Here is a 23,991-nt window from a genome sequence, read left to right as displayed (position 1 = left end):
GATTACTGCGGAGGGGCAGGCGATTGCCTCTGCGGTGGCTGGCCCAAACCACCAGGACAGCAGCTGAGCACAGGAAAAATCAAAGGGGAATGCTTCACTTTCTAGGGGTACCCAAGAGCCATGTTCTGCCTCACGCGCTGAAATGACTGGCATGTTCATTGCTCCCTTGTTCATGAGGGATCTGCTCCTCCTTCCAGGCGTTTCTGTTGGCTGGAGCAGCGTGTATTCCCTCTCCAAGGCCAGCCAGATTTATACTACTTTATTTCTGCAATAGCATCTAGGAGCTCTAGGCTCCTGGTTTCTTGAAACTACTCTCTTCTTGGGTCATTACCTCCTAAAGCATGACCAATTCAAGGGCAGATGGCTTGAAAGAGTCCTGGAGGCCTATTCACTACTGTCAGAGCACGGCAAACCCTGTCCTCTGGGTACCCTTCCTCCAGAAACAGCCTCCCACAGATGGGAGTGCTGCAGAAGGCACATTTATTAACAAAGCGGCCAACAGTCCCTGCAGCCACCCTACTTTCACACACAAAGTCCTTAGCTGGTGGGCAGAACAGGGAAGATCAAACAGGAGTCAAACCAGGATCCGTGATGGACCTCTAAACCAGGCTGTACAGGACATGGCTTAGTCTTTATCAAATGCAACCTGGATACAGGCATTCATTCACCATGCCCCTCCATCATGGGGTGGGGGGGGGCGGTCTGCAAATAACTCCCAAACAAGGACCCAAAGACAGGAAACGATCCCTTTCACTACCTCTGCACATTCATTCTCAGTTTCAATAGAAGAAAAGATGCTTCAGATTCTCATTGAACTGTTTTTGCATGTTTTCCAGGAGACACAATTAAGATTGGTTTCTGCTGGCACCAAAACCAGAGTACGTATGCAGTCAAGTGTACTAGTAACACATGGCTCTGCACTTTAAACTAGCTTCACTATTCCTTGGCAAGCATTTGTCACTGTCAGAATTGGCAATGACTCCTCAGAAAAAAGCCGCAGACTATGGAACAAGAGGAGCGCTGCAAATCACGGCCATGTCACCAGCAGAGCAGTGGATGGGAGCCTGGACAACAGCTGTCTGCAGTCTGCACTGCTGCGGCTGGGGTCATCAGTCACTGATTTTTTATGAGCAATAAAACTGACTCAAGCGTTAAGAAGAAAAAGAGAAGAAAAAACTGCATGAAAAAATCTGATCTTATGAATATGAATAAGTGACCAGCATGGAGCACTGATATTACGTTCATTGTATCAGAGAGGCATCTGCATTTACTTTTTTTTTTTTTGGCCAGAAAATAGCTTATATTGCCCCAATTTTCTACAATTATTTTCCTTTCAAGGTCTTAACACTCAATGATCAGAATTCAAAAGCTGAGTTATAAAAGAATCTACGCTACGCTGGAGCAGTGAAGGCTGACCGAGCTTCAGCTACGGGAAGATATACAAAGCAGGAATGCACAAAAACCAGGAGAATAAAGGAAAGCTGAAAAAGGAGGACAATTTCCCTACAATAATGCTGATTCTCCTGCATATCCCTCCCGAAGACAATCTGCTTTCTCCTCACAAAGCAATTTCTGCCTGTAATCTCCCTGAGCAGTGTTAAGCATCGCACAGATATGGTAACTGGAGAGGTCTAGACGGTACACAGATAGGTTTCAGAAGTTCACAGCGTGCCAAGTCCTTGGCATCCTTTCCTAGACAGAATGGTGAAAAGGAGACCGTCCCTTTCAGGGGACTTCCTCTGGGCAAGGAGAAATATTTTTTCACGCTAGTGGGTTGTTGTGCACCCACGCAGTCCCACAAAAGCCAAAAGGATCCAAATGCTCATCACCAGTCCAACCACACATACTTACAACCACATATTCCGCAGTATCATAGAAAAATAAAGACAGGAAAAAAAGCTGGGAAAAGGCAAATAGTAAAAAAAAAAAAAAAAAAAGAAGGTGGACAAAACTTTGACACAGGATTTGTGATGAAGAATACACCACTAGTAAAATTGTCCATCTGAAAAACTAATCTGCAAACAAGACCAGGGACTTTCCAAATAGAAAGACAGCTAATTTAATATTTATGGCCTAAATTTGCCAGCTGACTACACAGCTCTCCACAAAATTAAAAATCCTCTTCTCCCTATTCTCTGAGATCTTACCCTGCCCCAGAGACTAGACACTCATGTACATCACATACAGTACTGAACTCAGACATTATACAAGAAATAATAATTTTTAGAAGGGTATTCAAATAATTAAACAGTTAAGAAACGTCAACAGATGCCAAGATAATGCTTTCTGGTCCTCCCCGCTTCATCAGCTGTGCGGCCACGAAGTGCCCAGGTGGCCAATGCAGAAATGCACTCAGAAAGCTCTTTAACTGCAAATTTTAAGTGGATAAATCTTAGTTTAAGTCAGCACAAACATTTTCCACGCTTCCTTGTCCCATCTTCCTGGTGTCCCTGGAGAACAGCAAAGGCGATGGTGAAACCTCATTTGAGATGACACTTGGCCCTGTAACACTTGGTAGCTAATTACTCTCCTGGTGACCTCTGACAGGGCTAGCAGCAGCAGACCTTCCCCTCCTGCTTTAATCAATACTCACAACAGCTGTGTTGGACACATTCAGCAGTTTTACAGATGACTGAATGGGTTTACTCATCAGTATTTTCTACTGCAAGAGAACAAGCTCCCTGGTTATATGCATTACCACTCCAAACTTTAATGTCTTCAGGCAAAAATGGGGTAGAGAAACCTATAGGTGGTATCTTAAAATGGTTTAAAAATTAGGCATGGTTTTAAAAACCAAAGGGAAGCCTGGTGTATTCATTTTCCTCTCCCTGAGCCAACTATTTATTTAATGCAACATTCATAACAAAGACTAGAAAATCACAGAGGAAAACAAAAGACATGCCTTTTCCAATCAAATAATCCCGCAGGCAGTTCCCATAAAATGCACACTTCCAATGCCCTAAACATCATGTAATATTAAAAAGGAGCCTAAAACTTTCTCACAGAAGGAAGCTAAATTTAACCAAGTGAAGAGTTGTTCTGTAATCACAAGAACTGCAGCAATCAATGAAGATTGCCTCTTACTAGAGAGGAGCTTTTAGTAGCACCTCTAAGAACTCAAAATGGGGCACACTTGATATTATCATTTCAGGACATGAATTCCCTTTGGGATGAATCTCAGGAAAGGAAAGAATAAAAACAGGGTGGCACGTTGGGAGGGTAAAATACAGGTATTTTCAAACGCAAAGTGTAACTCATCTGGGTTGAAGTGGTGTTATACGAAAAACAATACAGAGATGATCCCACGTAAGAGAGGAGAGCAGAAACGGGCTGTCTCTTTGGAACATGGCCCTAATTACTCACACCTAATTACTCTCAAAATAGAAGAGCCTTGCTCTTTCCTTTGCAAAAATATTCTTTCCTTTCCCCAAATAGGGTATCAGGACATTTGATTGACAATTATGTTAGGTATTCCAAGCCACAGCCTGAGACCTAAGTACACACAAAAACATGCTAAAAATTTCAGCAGAGTATTTTCCTCTGTTTTGATGGCCCTGCCCATCTCCAGGCAGAAATGGCAGTTTGCTATACAGGATGAAATACTCAATGGGCAGCTCCCTCTTTCTCATCTGACACGTCCACGTGCACCTGGACTAAAGCTGCACGAGAGAACTAGGAAGACTTCCCAACGCTGCTGGACATATTTCATGTTCAGCTTATTTGGGGCCAGGATAAAATATTTAAAGTGTGATTGTGTCTTTTCTCTTGTCATCACTATGTATTTGGAGGGTGGGCTTTTTCATTGGCCATTTCATAAAGAAATGGCCACCTAAAATTTTTTATGGACTCTCTGTTAACTCCGTTTAGAACACAATTAGAAATGGCACAAAAAGACACCTTCGGAAGCCCAGCACAAAGGAAAAGAAAAGAGCAGCTGGCACCAGGAGCAAAAAAGCAAATTATTTAGTACCTGGCAGATAATGAGAACACTGAAAATACACCACCTAATGCTAGGGCTCTGCCAGGGCTACGCACGTCACCTCATCACGCTAATACAGACCGGGTGGCAGCCAGCAGGTCCTCGTTCCCCACTCATTCCCTGAAAACAAAGATTTGTAAGCCGCCAAATAATAAACCTGGACAGAAATCTTGAGGATCATTAATCTCACTATCAATCAACTCATTTGGAGATTCGCTTCTTGCTGTCGCTGATGCTAATCTGGTGGTGACTTGAGAGCTCTGGGGAAGCCTGGAGTATGCATGTCTGAGGAATTGCTTTAATGAGTTTCGTGCATTCAAAGGTTAACAAATGTGACAAGGAAACACAAATATCAGAGACAATAAACTATGCTGAACCAAACCACTGAGAAATACCACGCTGTGTATTCTGCTGCGATATGCTGAATCCATCTCTAACTAACTCTATAAAAATACCCGAGTCTCAGTGACCCGTCTCAGATGCCAGGAGAGAGGCAGGGACATTAGCGTGAGCTCTGTCCGCTCCAGTCCTCCTCATCTGCCGAGCTAAGTACCTTGGGCATAGCTCTGCATTAATAGAGCTATACCGCAGAGAAACGAGTTGTAGGCTTGGAAATCGTGCTCTGGTTAAATCAGACAACCCGTGCGGTGTGAACTGATCCACGGGGCTCCCTTCGCTGAACACAACGGACCCACATCAATTAATACATCAGAATAAAAAGTCGGCACATCAGTAGGATCCTTCCAGGAACATTTGCATTAAACAGTGCAGTATTTTTTGAGAATGTTTCTAAAATATAATAGCTTCAACAATAGCAATAACAAAAAAAAAAATCAAAAAGCAGTAAGCAGTGTTAAGCATACTTAGGCATAATAAAGAAGCACAGAAAATGAAAACAATGTATGTTTCCAATTACCATCTCCACAGACCAAATAAGCCATAGTACATATTCTGGAAATATTATAAGTAACAGAGATAGAATCCATTACACCATGAGGCAGAGGAGACTAGAAGGATGATCCTGAAAGTGCTCAAGGAAATACACATTTATTACACAAAAAGGACTCAAAGTATGAGGGATATCAGAAAAGTTACCGTGAAGTCTATTAGCAGGCCCTCAGTTATACACAAGAGTCAAGAATTGAAAAATCATAAAGTAACAGACGAGGAAGAGACTTTGCCTTTAAGAAATCAGTCAAAATTATTCTGAAAATTAGAAACTGCTTTTTCATCCCCATGACAAACTCTTTTTCAATAAGTATACACTCGGGCAAATAAACTATTGCTTTCCCGTTGTCTTAATCAGTCTGTAGAACCATCTAATAACAAAACTAATCACAGGAGGAGAACATATTGATTCAAGATAAAAGTTCATTGCAGATAAGCGAAACAGGAGAAATCCAGTGAACCTATGTTAATTATCGGATCCCTTAACACCAGATACAGTTTAATATATTTTCTATTTATAGACTGTTCCCTTTATTTGCACTATTTCCAAAGCTTTAATCTACCTTTTATTAAGCTCTTTATAACCTTCCAGGGTTGATAAATGTGGGGCCGGGGAAAAATAGAAAAAAGCCCACAAGAATTGCAGTTTGCATCTTAGCAAGATCATATGAACGCTCCTCAATGTATGAAGAAATGTGCCCAGATGCATCAGGCACTTGCTCAGAAGCAGGGATGTAAATTAAACACCAGCTCTTGGCTCAGTATTGCCTTTTCTTTTACAGCTCCTGAAGGGACACGGCTGCACAGGCAGACACACCGTCCTCGAGGAACGCAGGAGATGCCTGCTCCAAGGTGAACCACGTGGTGCTGACACCTCTGGCAACTCAGATTCATTTTCCTCCTGTTGTATTCATGCATTTCATTTCCACGTTCTGATGTGATCTTTGGTGGTGCTTCTGCTGCCATTAGTGCAGCAACGAGTGAGCGAGCTTGGGAGCAGAGCAGACAGCGGCAGTCACCACGGCCACCAAGACGTGCCTGGGTACGCAGGCAACGGGAGCTTCCAGCGGGACCGGGGTCCTGCTGCTAGACCCACTCCAGCTATTTCCATCTCTGCTGGGAACTGTAGTAACAAGTTCCTGTTTTATTCCAGTATTGTAATTCTAGGAGTTTTGCGAGCTAAAAATGTTTAAAATGCAGACTAAACAGCAGAGTATTTTGCCACTATTTCTGCTAGCTCTGTCCCAGACATTTGGTTTCAGATCTGTGATTTCCTGTCGAGAACACACAAGTGTGAAATACTTGTTGATCCATTTATTCATTTGCCTCCTGGCTGATCATAGCCATTTTGACAGAAGGGATAAATTGACTTGCTCCTTGGGTGTACCCCTCCCCAAATGCTTCTCCATCACCCTGGAAGCACAGCCCCAGCTTCCCCAACGCTGTGCTTAGGTCTTTATCACTCCCGCACCCTCACTTTACATCCCACACCCTGACTTTTGGAGGCTTGCTAAGCCTCTAATTTCACACAATACCCAGGTTTTCTGAAGTGCTACAAACAAACTGTATAGCAGCTTCTGCAGCTCCATCTGCCAGATGAAAATGATACATAATATTTAGAGAAACTATTTTTGAACAATTTAAACCCAGTGAACACTTTACATCACTCTTCAGGACATGAGATATCTCTGTGACAACTGCACTTGGTTACTCCAGGCGGCATTTAACCATTTATCTCAGCAAATCATCTATTTTTCCAAGTCATGAGCAAACACTGCACTTCGGAAAGGGAACAACTCGATCATTCTCATTGAGGAAATGACAAAGGTAAGTGATCAGGCAAAACCCTGTAACACCAGCACAAGATTTTTCAATGCAAAATAATTTCAGAGGCTAACAAATGAGTCATTTCTCTCTGACAGACGTGCAGCGGAACACAGTGCATCTAATTGATGTGCCCTTTTACTGCGGAACGTATCGTCTCTCTCTGGTCTGACTGGGAGGCAGCCTTGCAAGGAAAGAGCTGAAGAATGCAAACTTGGCACCACATCGTAACTAAATGTTGATTCATGGAAATTATGAGACATTCAAGGGGACAGGTCCCAGGCTCCAGATTATGTTCCACTCTTGTATTGCCCCTGTGTGATTACAGCAAGTTTGCTTACAATTTGCTGCTCACTCTTCTAATTGGATTCCTGCAAAGGGCAGTTCGCTGTGCCACGAGCTTGTCACTTTATATCCTGCTTTAACTCCAAACCACTCAATTAATATTAAATTCCATTTATTACAAAAGCATTTGTTTCTACCCATATGATGCTATCAGCAGCCATCTCATTAATATTTATTTCCACAAAGCAGCCCACTGATGTTAAGATCTCAGATACAGCGAGCAACTTTAAAAGGGGAAAATACGTGAAGCCAAGAAGGTCAAAACAGAACATGAGCTGTAACAGAAAACATCCAACCCATATGAATTTAACTCCTCCTTCGCAGAAAGCTCAGTAAATACAACAAGGTTGGCAGAGAGCAATGACAATGTTAAAGTTAATCTAGTCATCAGAAAAAAAAAATGAGGAGTGAGGTTGCCAACGCATCTCTCTGGGGTGGGGAGTTGCTGTCTGGCGCACCAAGGAAAAAAGATGCTTGGAAAGAGGCATGGAAGGGGAATGCTCATCCGCTGCCTTATTCCCCTGCGAGCTGAACTGTCTACTTTCCAGGCTTCAGAAAAAAAAAAAAAAACAAAAAACCAAACCACACAGAGAACTGTGGATAACCTTAAACCCTGGGCTAGGGCTGGTTTAAAGACCCTTTTCTTCAGCATCCATTTCTGTGCTCAGCACACAGGGAATTAGCACAGCCTCTCCTAGAGCATGGAAGTCAACGGGACCCCACACTTGCCATCCAAGGAGCGAAGGAGGAGAGGGCTGCAGATGGTTTGTTTCAAAAAAGCTGGAATAAAGCTCAGGGACTCTCTTGTACACTTTCAGTACAAGGAAGTACTGTTAACGAAAGAGAGAAATCCAAGTACAAGCTCAGATCCTATAGACAACGCTGGAACCCACTGAAATCTCAGAGTTGCAAGAGAACACAGACTTCGTTTCCCCGTAGGCCCAGCTGCAGCCTGGATTATCACAAACGCTGGTGAAATGGGCACATTTCTTCTGTGTTCAGAAGCACCCAGCTGCTTCTCATGCAGAATGCTCCTGAGAGTGAGATTACACATTCAGACATGGTGAGATGAAGCAGCTGCTGAGAATGTACATCAAATACTGTGATTCCTTCTCTTCTGCTCTCTTACTCAGTGCATCTCGAATAAAACTTAGCTGCGGGGACAACAGGTCTCTTTCTAGTAGTCTCCACCTATTCCTTTAAACTATTCAACAGGGAACTTGTTCCGTGCAGCTCTGTGGATAACAAAAACAGTGATGTTGAACTCCCACCTTCTGCTACCGCAAAGAACTAAATTAATTCCCCACAGCACATCAGCACTGCTTTTGAAAAGGCCCAGACTCCACAAAAAACAGATGGAAAGTAAACTTATGGGCCTTTAAAGATGTCAAGGATTTCCTCGCACTGATGGCATACGAATCTTTCTTCTTCTCATCAATTTTTTTATTAATCAGAGCACACATGGCAACTCCCTGTGTGGGACCACTCAGGGCTCACCCCATCAACATAAAACCTTGCAAAATTATCACCTCGGGTTTACCACTGGGATAACAATGCTTTTATACCTAGAATTAAAAAGATGAATTGTCAAAGCCTGGCAAATCAATATGCAACGGCAGACACCTAACTCCAGTACTATCTCGTTGCCCCTTTTCTTCCCACAGATTGTTTCTGCATTCGCTACAGGACCTGGCTCAGATACACAGAGAAAGGACTCCTATTGCACTGTCGTCACCTTCGTGCTTTTGCTTTCAGGGTCACTGTTTGGAGATTTTGAAGCACAACTGCATTTTGGACAGCAGCAAAGCCAAGGCTGCAGGCTCCTGCTTTGTCAGCCAAATAACCCCAGAGAGCTGCAGAGCCCTTGTAGCTCCCCAAATTCTTGTCTCCACCACTATGTTGCGTGGAACAGAAGATTCTTGATTGCCCATTTTCTTGAAGCTGTTTATATGCAAGGACCTCGGTCAAGTTACTCTTTCACCCCGAAGAGCTGAACTGGCATTTTTACCATCAAAAGGGTGCTGCGGTTGTGAAGTGCCCGGTCATTTCTGAAGAGACATCAGGGACTTGGTGCCAGGTTCTTAATCACAGCTGACAATCATTGCTATAAGCATAAGAAAAAGGGTTCTGCCCTCCTGACTGCAGCCAAGTGCTCCACATGAGTTGGCTTTGCAGTGATAAATGTCACGTTTACAATGGGTTTTGCAACATGAAAGTCCATAATTTGCTTTCCAGGGACCTATGCTTGATTATCAGGAGAGTTAGAAGCATTCACTGAAGTCTAATGAATAGAATTAACACATCATTTAAACGAGGACTAATATGTATGCAAATTAGAAAAACTTAAAAATAAGAGTTCAAGCCATAATTTCAGAAAATGTAGACTGCATCCTTATGAAATATGAATGTTTCAATTCACCTGATATCTTTACATCTATGTAGGCTGCTTTGCATGTGAACAATAGGGTGCATCAATCCCATTTTGATTTTTATATTTGAACTTGGACTATAAAATGGATTATATTGAAACATGAATAATATATATGCTAATTAAAGACTCCATTTAATGACATAAATAAAGATGCAGACCAACACAGGCCAATTTCCATTTGCAAATTTCCTAATTACTGTATTTTCCTTTGGAAAGCAGAAACTTTACTTCCACTGGTCTCAGAAAAAAAAAAAAAACAGAGTATTTTCTTTCCTCAAATTATTTAAAAAATCTTTTCAACTTTTTTTATTCTTTAGGATTGATCGCCACAGAGATACAATTGCTTTGCCCAGATAGATTCAGTATTAAATATCACCCAAGCCAAACTATGGTGACTTGTGCATGCAAATGGTGTTACTTCATTATGAATTATTACTAGATTTTTCTCTAATAAGGAATTATTATGGACAAATATGAAGTGTATACACCCCTCAATATCACAAAGCATGTTCAAAGTAACTCTGGCAGATATAAACCAAGTAAATGTCCTTGATGTTTGATAGGCTGTTAATCTCTCTCTACCTTCCTCCTCCTGCTCCCCAAAATTAGACAGAACAAGGGCACAGGACAAGCTTATAGCTGTAGAGAGACAAGGCATTAGCAGAAAACATGACTACAACTTCTGTCATGCAAAGCCTACAGAAAAGCTTGCTGAAGAATAAACAGATTGCAGGAAAAGCTCTTTAGGTTAAAAGGCTTGTTTGTACCTATAGCAGTGAGGAAAGCAGTGAAAAATAGTTCATTCAAGTGAATATGAAGCCTGTAATAATATCAGGGCCAGGAGAATATTTTTTTGTTGTTGTGCAAATGTTGGTTATGTGGATAAAGAAGCCTAGATTCAGCCTTAACTCACAAAACTGGCATTTGTAGGTTCTAAAAAGCAAACTGCAAAGCAAATCCATTTACTCCCTGATTGAAATAGTACCCTGAATGCTTCAAAATGAAGGAGCTGTATGAATGGGATGAGACTAACCATCCTAAGCTTTTATTTAAAAAAAAGTAATATATATATATATATATATAAGAAATGACAGATACGAGGACTGCATCTTCACAACCTTCACTTCATGTCTGTAATACCAGTTGCTATTACCCCTGAATACTGAAATTTAGGAAACTTGTAAGACTCTGAAGAGTAAATGATCATGATTTTGAGTCATGATGTGGTTGGAAGCCCTCCCTGCCCTCAGTACTGCTAGCACTGGACAACTGCTGCAATCTTCACTGCAGCCATAACTGCTGGGAGAGCAGAGCCGGGCACAGTGGGAGAAGAGGCTCTCCCTGGCCCGGCTCAGCATCCTCTGCCCTTGCGCTGCCCATCCTGCTCCTCCAGCCGAGGAGCACCTGGATCACCAGCCTCATGCCTGTGCAAAAGGAAAGACGTCCCTTTACACACGACTTGGAGAAGCTCCCATCCGCAAGGATTCAGCCTTGTAGCCCTCAGTCTGACCCCTGGCGTGACAGAACATGCCTGATCCAAAATGGCTTAAAATGTATTTAACATGGGGGTGACTGAGATAAGCTCATGCTGCTACAAAACATGAGGAATTTTACCAGCACTCACTGGAAACTTTCTGATGGTGGTTAAAAAATGGTTTTAGAGAGTGAATCACGGTGCAGAAATATATCCATTTAACTGATAATTAGATCACAAAGGAAAATAAAAAACAAATTTGAGCCTTCAGGGAATAGAACATTTGTCATTATTGAGAAATGTTTTGATTTATTTTCTTATTTTTTAAACACTAACAATATTTTTTAAATTTAAATTGGGCTTATTTCTATTACTTTATAAATGTCACTTCGTACGATATTTCAAAATGTTTTTGTTCTATTTTGGAAAAGACAGGATTTCCAAAACACGAAACAACTCACCAACCAAGAACCAGCCACGCCACCTATGTCTGTGTCAGCTTAAAAGTTAGAGCTCAAATGGTTTTTAACCTCTTAGTCAGTGGAGTAAAATACAGGCTGTTCATAGCAATAAAGGAAATGTTTTCTTTTAAACTAACAAACTCGGTGTTCTACAATAAACTGAGTGAATTCACATACTTGCAAGGTTCGTAAGAGCAGCACAACATGCCTTGTGCATTCCAAGGCATTAATTTTTCCAAAATTGCATAGGTTTTACAAAAAGTAAAATTAAGTCCACGCCTGCTTGTTATTGTTTTACTAGGCTGCTGATTCCTAGTATTTATCCAACTAGTTCAGATTGCGGAACTGATTTAATATTCTTACCCTACAATTTTAGGCTGAGACCACATCCTGCTGAGAAACAGCCAGTGCTAATGTTAGTCCAAATGCTGCTGAGGGACTCAGGACAGCACAGGGCCCTTCAATAGCTATATTTTACGGTTACAAGCAGAGAGAAAAAAAGTATAATTTATCTGGTTGCTGTGGTTAATTCACAGTTTCATAGCAGAGGTATACTGTTCCCTCTGGGTACATCTACTTGTATTACAGGATATTTCATTCACAGTTTGTCCGAGGCGTTCCTGTAAATCTGAACGTACCAATTTATGAGAGTGAATCCACTCCAGAGATACCTGTATACACTTTAACACATACTCTTACATACTAAGAATACTATAGAAAAGATATAAACTTGCAACTGATCAATAGAAAACATAAAGTAGTAGCAGATCAAACAACAATGGGTTAATAAATTGTTTCTTTGAGCTGAGAAGAGGAACAGGAAAAAGAATGCACCCATCTTCGTAAGAAAGAGTCTTTTTTTTTTTCCAAAGTGATTCAATTTCACAAAAAGCATTTGTGAAATTTGTTTCCCTTTTAAATCATAGCTTCAAAAATTTTAGTTGTATAAAAGTTTCTTGGTGAATAGCTTACAAAAGACCTAACAGATGAGTAGAAGCTGCCAGTGGTACCCAGCATCCTCTACCACTGAGCTATCAGAAACCCATACTCCTCATGGCATACTCTTTGTCAGCACCTACAAACTATTTCCTAATGGAGCTTAACTAGAATATTTGAATATTTTAAAAATACTTGTTCAGAATTACACTTTGTAACTACTACCTTTAATCCAGTTACTGCACACATGAAATCTTGCTCTTTTTTCCAAGACTTCACCAGTACAACAGCACTGGGGAAGGCATTTCCAGAAAAAAAAAAAAAAAGTCTGCAATTAATCCATTTAATTATTTCCCCAGAAACAAAACAGAAAGATCAATTGCAGCTGCAGCACAGATCCCTCCTTGCCTGACCTCAGCTGCCCTTGCCTGCTCCCATTTACTCTCTCTGCTGAAGAAGGTATTTCTGGAAATGTCGGGGAAACATCATACCTCTGAACAAAGCGGTGAGGAGTGTTTCAACAGCAGTTTTCCAACTTGCTGCAAAGACTTCTGCATAAACTTTATCTCCTTTAATGAATGGGATGGCCTGTGTAGGCCTGTGGAAAAAGCATGGCCTAAATGTCTCAGCTCTTATGGGACACATTGTATAGCAAATTAAAAATTTTAAAAGTGTACTTTTTTTTTTGTTTAGCAGTTTTCAAGGTCACCAACATAGTATTTTGAATTCTAGGCTTCCACAAGCCAAGCACATATTCTCCTGTTGTCTGACTTATGATTGCATGCTTGACATTATCTTTTAAAATAAAGGTGATGCAGATCTGGGCTCCCACTGAGTTCAACGGCCACATCCATAAAAGTGCCTGCAGAAAAGATGTTCACACAATGGACCCACAGGGTATGAACATCCCAGGAGCTGAGAAACATGCACAGTTTCAGAGTGGGAGTTCTCATTTAAAGGTACCATTAAAAATAACAACAATCCAACAGGCACAAGGACTGCTGGCTCTGGGACCGGTGGTTTCACAGCTGTGAAATCTTGCTTCTTTGAGCAAACACCATTCCCCATTTTCTTTGCAAGAAAATACTTTCATATAAGAGCCTCTCCAGGGATGTCTGGATTTGGTCACCCTGGGTGCCTGCTCACAGGGTCTTTGCCCTTGGCACCAGGGGTGGCCTCATGCTGGCCCTCACTGCTGATAACGGGACAGCATTGACACGTGCAGTAGGGATGGTGCCTCAGATAACACACAACAGGGCAACAAACCGCAGCAACACCAACCCCTTCTCCTCTGTTTTGCTTTTAAAATTCAAATCCTTGTTGCACTCTTAACTATTCCGTACTTTTAGGCTCCCTGCTGCAGGAGAACAGATGGAACAAAACTCCAAGCTGATTTTTGTTCCACCAACCTGTGGGTCCCCTGACACAGATGTCCTCTGCAAGCTGCCTTTGCAGTTTCTTTCCTGCCCATTTGTATCTTCCTTTCACTCTCTCATCAAAGCTCGAGCCCTCCCTCCTCTCCTCAGTTCTTAGACGTGCTCCTTTATCAGCTTCACATTATTCACTTTAAACATGATGCATTTAAACTATGTCTTCCGAAGCTTCTAGTCTGTGATTTACAGAACAATTTATGGCACTACACCATTCTTCCTCTTTTTTTCACGTGTATGCTTTAAAGCTCACGGCACAGAGCTGCGGAGAATGGGCCTCAAAGCTCCCGTGCTGGATCAATGACTCCTGCAGTGCTTCTGATGAATGGCTCCTTAGCCTTGTTTTGGAACCTAGAAATGATGGAAATTCTGTAGACCACTGCTTTATTGTCTTTCCTATGATGAAACTCTTGCTGCAATTTAAGCCAAAGACTCCTCATCCCCAGTACAAGGGGTGCAGAAGACCACATATTCCTTGCAGACCACTTTCATGTACTAGATCACTTGCTTCCCCTCTCCGCTAATAACCCTGTCTGCCCATCTGGTCTAACTAACTTCTTCATAGAAAAGGTATATTGCACAAGAACAACCACAGTCCTCTCTTATTTACACTTGGAGATACACCAGCCTGCTATGGATCTGGATTTGCTTTCCACTTACAGGACAGCTGAGAGGAGAACACTGCTTCATGAAATTCAGATGAAGGCTGAACATGTATGACACAGGAAGAAGCTGGTTTCAAATACCTGGCAAGAAGTAACTTGTTATTGCAATTGCATATTCTTGAGAACCCATTTAAGGTGCTACAGGATCTTCAGTCTTGTGGACTCAAAATTTACAAAGGCAAGGTCTGATTTAGCTGATACCAGTTATTCAGGAGTCACTCTGTTAACATTAACGGGACTGCTCAGGTTTAAACCTGAAGCAAAACCTAGACTGTGCAATTTCCTTGAAATGGGACATTCCCAGGTCAAAATGTGCTTACTTTGATGTTGCTCCTGATGCTGTATAATTAGGATTAAAAGTACTATTTTCTGAGCTTTGTAGATATCATGATAATTCTTGGCAAATCCCTCTCCAACTTCTTTCTTTTCTCAAGACAAATATTGCTCGTTTGAAAAGCAGCAGCTCACTACTGGCCTCACCAGTGAGGAAATGGCAATCCTGCAGAGCTCTGGTTTGCAAGAAAAAGTAAAAGTAGTGTTAATTAAAGAAGAGTAAAAGTAACAGGCATATAATGAGAGAACATGCCCCTTTCTACAGTCTAGCTCGTAACAGATCATCCAGCATGCTTAAAAAGCAACTTTCCATCTGCAAATCTGTCTCTCTCTCTTTTTTTGTCTAATGAGCATGAGTTAGTCTGTTCAAAAGCCCAAATGGGCATCTCAGGGCCAATTCCGCAGCAGGGGGTCCGTTACTATAACAACTGACAACTCCTGTGATTTCTGAAAGGCCCTAAAGTAGCCATTTGGGAAACGGTTATTGAGCAAGAAGATGCGAAGGAATGGTGGGGATGTGGAGGCCGGGCCTCCTCGGCGCACAGCTGCGCTCGCCTCCCTCAGCCCTTCCCGCACAGAGAAAACCTCGGCGCCTCCTCGCCCATGCAAACAGCCAGGCCGGATCCTTTTCAGCTCCCTGCCAGAAGAGAAGATAAAAGCCTATGAGCCGACAAGGGCAGGAACAGCAGCTACGACTTGGGACAGCAGATCATCTTGCGGGCTCTCCTCCTCACCCCAGGCTGTGTTTTGCCAGATGAAAGAGCTCAGACTCTGTCAGAGAAGTTTTCATATTGATTTTCCTCGAAATGGAAGAAAGACGAGCGTTCCAAGAACAATACCAACAGCTAGAACAAGCAGCCGGCAGCCGCCCTAAGCTTCAGGCTTGAAAGCAAGCCGCCTGCCGCCGGCACAAATGATGAGCTCGGCTACCCGCACGGGATAAGAGGGAGCTGATAACAGGCCTGCTCCCCTTCAATGAAAACGAGCAGCGCTTTGAGGTACAGCACACAAAAGGGCCCGATATTTCTGTACCTTTACCTCCGGCACTGGCAAAATCAAATACAACCTGGATCTTCTGCAATAAAAGCTGAAGTGCTTTTCCTGCATTGCGTGGGTTGAGGCAGGGAGATCAGAGGGCTCCAAATCAGGTTGGGCTGCCTCCCACTTGCCAGGCAGTGACCTGCCCCATCCCTCTGAGGCTGGTTGTCATCATACGAGACTAGACACAGCCATTCCCAGAGGAAAACAAAGGCATGCCCTGTTCAGTATGATCAGGACACATCTGGTCACTAAAAAGGAGATGGAAGCTGCAAGAGGTTTCAGGCACACCACTCACCTCCATGCTTCCCCTCATTTCCCCGTGGCGTTGCCTGGCTCCCAGCTTAGGAAATCTCTTGCCCTTGTTGGCTGATCCTCCTCACTGCCTGTGATGATACAAGTTGTAGTCTGGGGCACTGCCATCCCCAAGCTCAGCACAAGTGCCTGGATGTGTCCTCAGGCATCACTTGGGGCAGTGTCAGCATGAGCATCCCCATCCCTCCTCACCCCTGCCTCGTGCTGGTCCCTCAGTTATGCTGGTACAACTGTCTGGTTACTATACGAACCAGACTGAGAGCTAATCTGGCTTAAATCAGTGCACAAAAGCCCCACTTTTTTTTTTTTATTTATTTATTTTAAAAACGTGCATTATTTCTCAATCCAGCTCCTCACCCTGTTGTACAAACATTTGCATTGGCATCACAGAGGACAGACCAAGGGCAGGAACGGAGGAGGCTGCTTGAACCACTGCTGCTGAAATAAATACTCATGCAACTGCACCTGAGGCATTTTTAAAATCAACACACAGGCTCTCAGAAAGTGTTAGCACCTAGCATCCTCCATGAGTGAGAAAATGAGCAGAATCACGAATAACTTAGAGTAAGCTGAAAGCAGCTTTTATCATTGTAAGCAAGCAATTTTACAATGGTCTGTAAATTTGCAATGTTCCTTTTTCAATCAGTACAGTAGATGAACAACACATTGTGTACTCATAAAATAAAACCTAGAGATAGGTTCAAATAACAATTTCAGCACTTCTTACAACCTGCTACAGGCAGGAGCTCTTCTTTTTTTTCCCCAATGAAGTTTTAATGCTGTCTTAGCAATGGAGCTGTGCAAGCTCCCCAGAATTGAACACCAAAAGGCAGTTTTCCAAGGCATGGTAACTAGACAAAGCAACCACAACAGTTCTTGGTCTTATGTTGGAGCTTTCACTTCTATATTACAAACTGATTTACAAATTTGGCTGACCAACCTTCTTCACTGCTATTTTACCAGTGACAGAACTCAGATGCTGAAATATTGAACACCTGAGCTTGCTCCCACTGAGGTCTTTGCCACTGAGTTCAACAACAATACTGTCAAACCGTAAGTGACTTGGCCTGGGTCACACAGAAAAATCAATGACCAAGTCAGAAAAAGAACCCACATCTCCTGCTACTCAGTGTCATTTCCTCTGCACAGAAAAGCACTGCCAGAGAAGTATGAGGCTCTCTCACAGAACTCATCCCAAAGATTCTGTTCAGTTCTACAGGATGCTTAACAAAAATCTAAGAAAACTTACTGTCTACTAAATTCTGTAGGGTTTTGCCTAAGGAAAATTAAAGGCATCTTTTTCCCAAGCTGTCTCATATACACATGACTATAAACAAGCAATGTAGGCTTGCTTGCTCTTTGAAAGGCAGCAGCTGTGTTGTTCCAAAAATCCCTCCTGAATGTAAACATATTAGCACTGTATAAACAGCTTGATTTAATAAGAAATGCAATACAATATTCCCGCTTTGTCTTTGGGATCACAATGTCGATGGCGGCAATAATTCAGAGGTGAATTATAGTATCTGTTCAAAAGAAAGAAAAAGAAAACTCTCCAGCTAAAGTTGTGAATTAATTTCTTCCTCTTAGCTGAAAGTGAGAAATGGCTATAATTTAGTTCCCATTTAAAAGTTGCTGTTGGCTAAACTCTAAAATCTTAATTGCTGCTTAATATTCTCTGCTTATTTTTACCTTTGAAACCATAGTCTATAGCATTGTAGTGTTTAGATTAAAAATCAGAATGGAAGACAAACAGTGGAAGGTCACCAGTTGCTCCTAAAGTAAGTTTTTTTTTCTAACATAACGTAACTTAATGCATGTCAAAGTATTTTAGTTGATTTCCTAACTCTAGGCACCCTCCTGCACCTCCATGAGAAAAGAAGTGGCACTGACCCTGGTTTTCCCTTAAAGTGTCAATACTCAGGACTTGTTCAATTTGCAGAAGAACATACTGGAAGTGCTATAAAAGACATGTTTCAAGCCATATTATGCCTCAGCATGCTATAGGAACTTGACTTGTTGCAAAAAAAAAAAAAACAAAACTGAAGTCACACTCAATCCTTAAATAGTTTGGAGGTCACTACCAAACACACTCTGCAATTCTCAGAGCTCATAGAAAAGGCTGTGAGAGTAACAGTGGCAAACACTGCAGACAATCCAAGCCAAATTTTAAACTGACCTTGAAGAACTGCAGAAGGATCTCACGATACTGAGTCTGGGTACAAAATCACAGACGCAAAACAAATGCCCGGAAACACAAAAATAACCTGTTTGGGAAACTGCACATCACAATGCACATGATCTAAGGGGCTCTAGAGGAGCAAGTAATGCTCCAGCAAAAGATCTGAAAATCCCAGTGAACAGTTCTCAGAAATACTCAGTGGTTGTCCCTACAGCATATAATTTCAGGAACCAGTAGAAAAGAAATGAAAGCAGAAAAAGAAATGCCACTGTGCCACTGCAGAAGTGGCTGGTGAATCTGCATGTTGAGTCAACATACTCCCCTTCATTGTGCCCAAGACAGCTCAAGGATCAGCCAAGCCAGCTTTTGCTCAAGAGGAATAAAAAAAACGCACGGAAGTAAACTTGAACTACAGCCATCATTGTCCCTCCTGCCCAGGAAGCCCAACTCCCAAGCAGCCTGAGCAGATGTCATGGCTCCTGGTCATCCCGTGACGGTGCTCTCCTCATTGTTCTGGGATAAAAGGCAGCACAATTTTTGCAGCTTCATTATGCTGACCTAGTTTACTTTCCACTATACCAACCTAAAATCACATCTTTGCACAGCAGTGCCATTAAAAGTACTGAATTCAGGAAACTTTAGCAGAAAGGTAATTCAGAGCTGCTGCTTGCCCGCAAGTTCCCATCCCTTTTCATTACCGAGATGGCCATCATGCTAAAAAAACGAAGTGACCCTTTCTCTTCAACATCAATTATATTCTTTCACCATTTGTCCAGGATCCACATGGAAAAGGAACTGAGAACAGCAAATTACCTCTGCAAATAAGGGAGTCTCATTCAGAAATGGCACAGATCATTCCCAAATATATTCAATTACAAGAAGTCTCCAATGAACACAGCATGGAAGCTCAAGAGATAAAGAAGGGAAAAGCTTCATCAAACTGCTTCCTATCATTCTCCTTTTCAAAGAAAGGGAATAGAAAATGAAGCTTCCTTACAACAAGACACCATCACAAAATTTATTTAATTGCTGTATCACAGAATGAGTTACAAAGGATCCAAACAGAGATCAACGCTTTGCCAAACCTTCACGAGCAACTTACAGGGGAGCGACTTCTAGCAGTTTCCTACAGAAGCTACCACCTTAGGCCCCCCCTTACTAACAAAACCACGACATTCCACCCCTCGCCTCTGCGAATTACGTATTTAAGAATTCTAATTACTCCTTATTTCAGTCCCTGGATAACAGGGCATTGATGCAACGCAAACAAGCAGAAGGCTTCTCTCTGCTTCACTTTTCTACTTATGTCACCTTTGGTTTCAGATCATCTAATCCCACAAATGCTCAAAAATGTAAAAGTGGAAATATCATTTGTTTTACCCTCAAAATGTACTGCCAAAGGGTAACTATGTCTCCTGCATTTTCTAGTTCTCTGGGTTTTGTTTTGAAATGCTTTTTCTCACACCAAAACAAAGAACTGCTGTGAAAAAAAAGAGACCCCTTGGTCCAGCACACCTGTCCCCTTGAGGGTTATCCTTCCATAACAAGTGTTTCGCTGCTGTGCATTTCAATACCATGTTTCCCTTACTGAAAAATCTGTCTCAAACTCATTTTCATGCCATTTGCTTTGATGGTGTTATTTAGCAAATTATTCCATATGTTGCCCATTACATTTTAAGCTAAGTATTTCTTCCTGAAAATCCAGATCACTGTTCCTTTCAGACTTGTAAAATTAGACTCCGCAGAGTTTGAGGATCTGTTTTTTCCTTACTTCAAAACACTAACGGAGATAAACATTTTATTTTTCCTAAGGAAAGGTAATCACACTGAAAAGGGCACACAAAATGCTGTGTTGCCACTTCAATGACATGATCTGCACAACATGAAATGCTACTGTGGACAATTTGTGTTCTAGTTGCTGGCTGATTTACTCTAAAATACACATTTACTTTTTTTATACACTCTCTGTAATTGTTAAAAAATCCTCAGAACTGTGAAGGCCGACACAGGAGATTATTTTGAAGTTAATACACATGTGCTCTCAAGTTTGTTTATTGTTCCTCCATGTGTTGCTTCATATTTATAAAAAAAAACCATTTGACTGCTATATGACATACTTTCCATGTCTATATTAATTTTTAAGCTCCACAATTTTTTTTACTATCAATTATACAAAAAAAAAATTGATCCACTGTTGTCAAGAGTATAATGACAATGCTCTTAATTTTACCAAAGCCACTGATTAATGTTAACTACTCATGCATATGACGGAGAGAAGATAAGAAACAACTGCTGTCCATATGCAAAATAACAAACGTTATTGGAAAAGTAATTTGGTTTCAGCTAAAGTCTTTGCTTTTGTATCTTCCTTGATTTATGTGTGTGTTTGTTATTACGAAACAAATAAGAATTTTACGAGGTGGATGGTTAAGAATTTTGAAGATAGAAAGTATTTAACTTTAATTAACATATCAATTTTAGACTCAAGTAATATGATGATCTATAATAGAAGCCAATATTTATCAAAAATTAGCCTCTAACTATTGGTTACTAAGCCAGTACTTTCCAACTTTAATATCATCTCAGGAACGCTATTGTTACTCTTTGAGCAAACTAAACACTAATTTTGCAATTATTTATCTCGATCCATTAATGAAATTGCAGGAAATAGAAGTGTTTTCCAAACAATGAGAGGTACCAATATTCTTCTTGATAATAGCTGTTAGCATTTGATTTCAAAACCTTTCCTCCTTAGAAGAGCATTTTGTATCAATGCAGGACAAATAGTATTAACTCCTCATTACAATGCTTCAGGATATACCTTCAACGGCTTGCCTGGCACGAATGTGACCAAGTTTAGTCCTTCAAATTATGAAAAAATATATATTGAAAGACAGGACGCTACAATGGGATCCTCAGAACCTTTCCAATTTCAGCTTTTGTGCACATATTACTGCAATTTTATTAACTGTCTTACTGCAATGATGCAAATTACTAGCAAATGCTAATAGAAACAATTTTCACATGACTATTGTCATCTATTTATTAATATTCTTTCAAATGTTCCCAGCCTCAATGATTTGGCCAATTGTCAGTGAAATGGGTGTACTGAAAAACAGCTTGGTAGTTTTTTAATATAATGATCAATGGACTGCTATTTCTCATCAAAGCTAATTTCCTGCGTCTCATCCAATCAGATTTTGAAATAATTCCTACATAGCTTCTATGAGGCTAATCCCTGGTTCATTTTCACTAACAGACAAATGAGGTGTCTTTGGGTTCTGGTTCTGGCACAACAAGGTGCTGCAGGTTCTGATTTACTCTAAATCAAGTGGAGATGGATTTGTTGATGCTAACCCTTATCTCCACCACTGCACCACTGGTGTAAAGGACAGTATCTCTTTGTAAGAGGCAATCTTTACTTTCAAGACCTTGCAGGCTGCACTTCTGAACAGTTCACCAGTGCTAAAGAACTGCTCAGAGCTTTGCTATGTAACGTGAAACAGCCTTATCCCCCTTTCTTGAAGTAGTCAAAGGAAGAAAAGAACTGCTTAAGATCATGCATAAGTCTGGCAAAGCCACCCATGGGACTGAGTCCAATCTCACTGGACTCTTCTCCCATGATCACCTTTCCTGAAGGCCAAGATAAAGGTACCTGTTTACAGCTATATGAGAGGGAATAATTGTGAAAATATTTGTTGGCATTACAGCTGGCTCTACCAAGCTCATTTTCATGATACAAAAATCAATATTTAAGACAGCTGAATAGTCAACCAACAGAGCTGTTCTGGCATCCAGAGAGTTATTTAATGCATCTATTACCGTAACATCTAGTAAAATAAAAAACACAGGAGCACATTAAAAAACACCACCTGAAATGTGTTTTAAATCATAATCCGTTTCCAATCAAAACGAAAGAGGCTCACCTCCAATAGACAAGCACAGCAATGAGAAGAATGAGGCACACGAAGGTCAGTGCTGAGACCACAATAAGCGGGATGATCCACTCCATTTTACCAGGAGAAGGTCTTGTGGCCATGCTGGAGCTGTTCTTGTCAGCTGTGTGTTAAACACATAACAAAACCAATCAGTAAATGGAAAGAGAATTACTGCATGGAAAAAATGTGTAAGGAAAACAAATAGCTTGTCCTTTTTACATGGTAGGAATAAACAGAGCAAAGATCTTCTAACTGCAGGGTGGGATTCCATTTGTCTTTAGTCTGAGACATGAGAGCACAAAAGTATGGTGTTTATTGCTACATATGGCTTGGATTTTACTACTGCTTGTAATTACAGCCTCATAGACAATTTTAGGACTGTATTGTGCAAGCACCTATTATCAGACATGGAGTACCCATTGAGTCATTTCACCATAGTTAAAAAGTCGGCGCTTTGCTCGGTCATCAGTGCGTGTAGATAAATGCACTCCGTTTCTCAATGCTACAGGACAGCCCTGTTTGCAAAGCTCAGTGCAAAACTTGCTTCAGAAATAAATTTCTTGGTAACTATCTTGAAATAAAAAAATCCCCAACATGTTGGGTGTCATGTCACATCATTCGCGGAACTGTTACAATCTGGTGAGTTACTGCATACGAAAGCACTTCTTAGCATATGGATTGTCAAGATGGATGGATGAATGAATGGATAGGATGTGTTGTAACTGACATAAGAAATCATTATGCCACACTTTTGAACAAAATTAAAGTTGGTCAATACCCTGAGATCTGTCCAAGTAACTCCGTTTCACTTTTCGCGTGACATCTCGTTAAAATTACTGTATCATACATAAGATGAATATCTAGAGGTTCTGCAAGCACTGGAGCCAATGAGCACAGACACTGTATCAATGTATTTCAAAAGACATCCAGTTTGTGAAAATTTGTGTAGACTTGACAAATAAATTGTTTTAGATAGAATGATAGAAGAAAAATACAGAAGCAGATTCTGTATCTTATTCATGTTTCCTAACGAACAGGCGGTAATTGATCAATACCCGTCAACGGGATGTAACGGGATAGGATTAGTATAAACAGCTTCAGATTTCAACGAGGATTGAAACATACGCACTTGACTTCTACTTTTTAGCCTACGTGAGTCTTTCCTTACCAACATGCTTCCTTGCCCTCATTCCGTATTGTATTATCATATCTTCTGAAACTGCTGCAAATCCTACCAGAAGAACATAATTGCCTTTTCACCATAGGCAGGCAAAACACAGATAATTGGAAGTCACCAGATGTCACATAATATGAAGTCATACTCTATTTTAATAGCATTTAGATTATACTCCTCCATAGGCAGGAGTAAAATTCAGCTAACATGGAAGTAAAGGTTAATTGTAAATGCTTTTGCCTGACTGCTGAAAACAGAGCAAGGCTGCAGGCTGCTGCAAGCCCAGCAAGAAATCTTTCTAGTTTTAAGAACTAGGCTGATGGAGGTAATGCCCTTTAGCAAGCAGCCTAAATGAGGTGCTAATCAGAGGGATGTTTTGGGGAAGTGAACGTGCACTGAGTATAGAACTGATCAAAAGAGAGATGAGTAGCCAGTTGTGTCCAACTTCAGCAAGAAAAGCTACCGAGGCTACCAACAGTGCCACTTTGCAGAACAGGCACAAAATGTTGTACCTGGAGCAC

General features: G+C 41.2%; 1 protein-coding gene across 1 annotated transcript in view; it reads right to left on the bottom strand.

Moving 5' to 3' along the window:
- The window catches only part of PTPRG (protein tyrosine phosphatase receptor type G), a 401,938-nt gene that overhangs the window by 43,600 nt on the left and 334,347 nt on the right, over window positions 1–23,991 (bottom strand). The window contains exon 13 of the mRNA XM_086755857.1: window positions 22,285–22,417. Coding sequence (XP_086611983.1) covers window positions 22,285–22,417 — 133 coding nt within the window. The remainder of the gene's footprint in view (window positions 1–22,284; window positions 22,418–23,991) is intronic.

The sequence above is a fragment of the Chlamydotis macqueenii genome, chromosome 10, assembly GCF_036417535.1.
Source record: "Chlamydotis macqueenii isolate bChlMac1 chromosome 10, bChlMac1.mat, whole genome shotgun sequence".
Classification (NCBI taxonomy): domain Eukaryota; kingdom Metazoa; phylum Chordata; class Aves; order Otidiformes; family Otididae; genus Chlamydotis; species Chlamydotis macqueenii.
The sequence above is the reverse complement of the archived record's forward strand: the minus strand, read 5'-3'. Positions and strand labels throughout refer to the sequence as shown.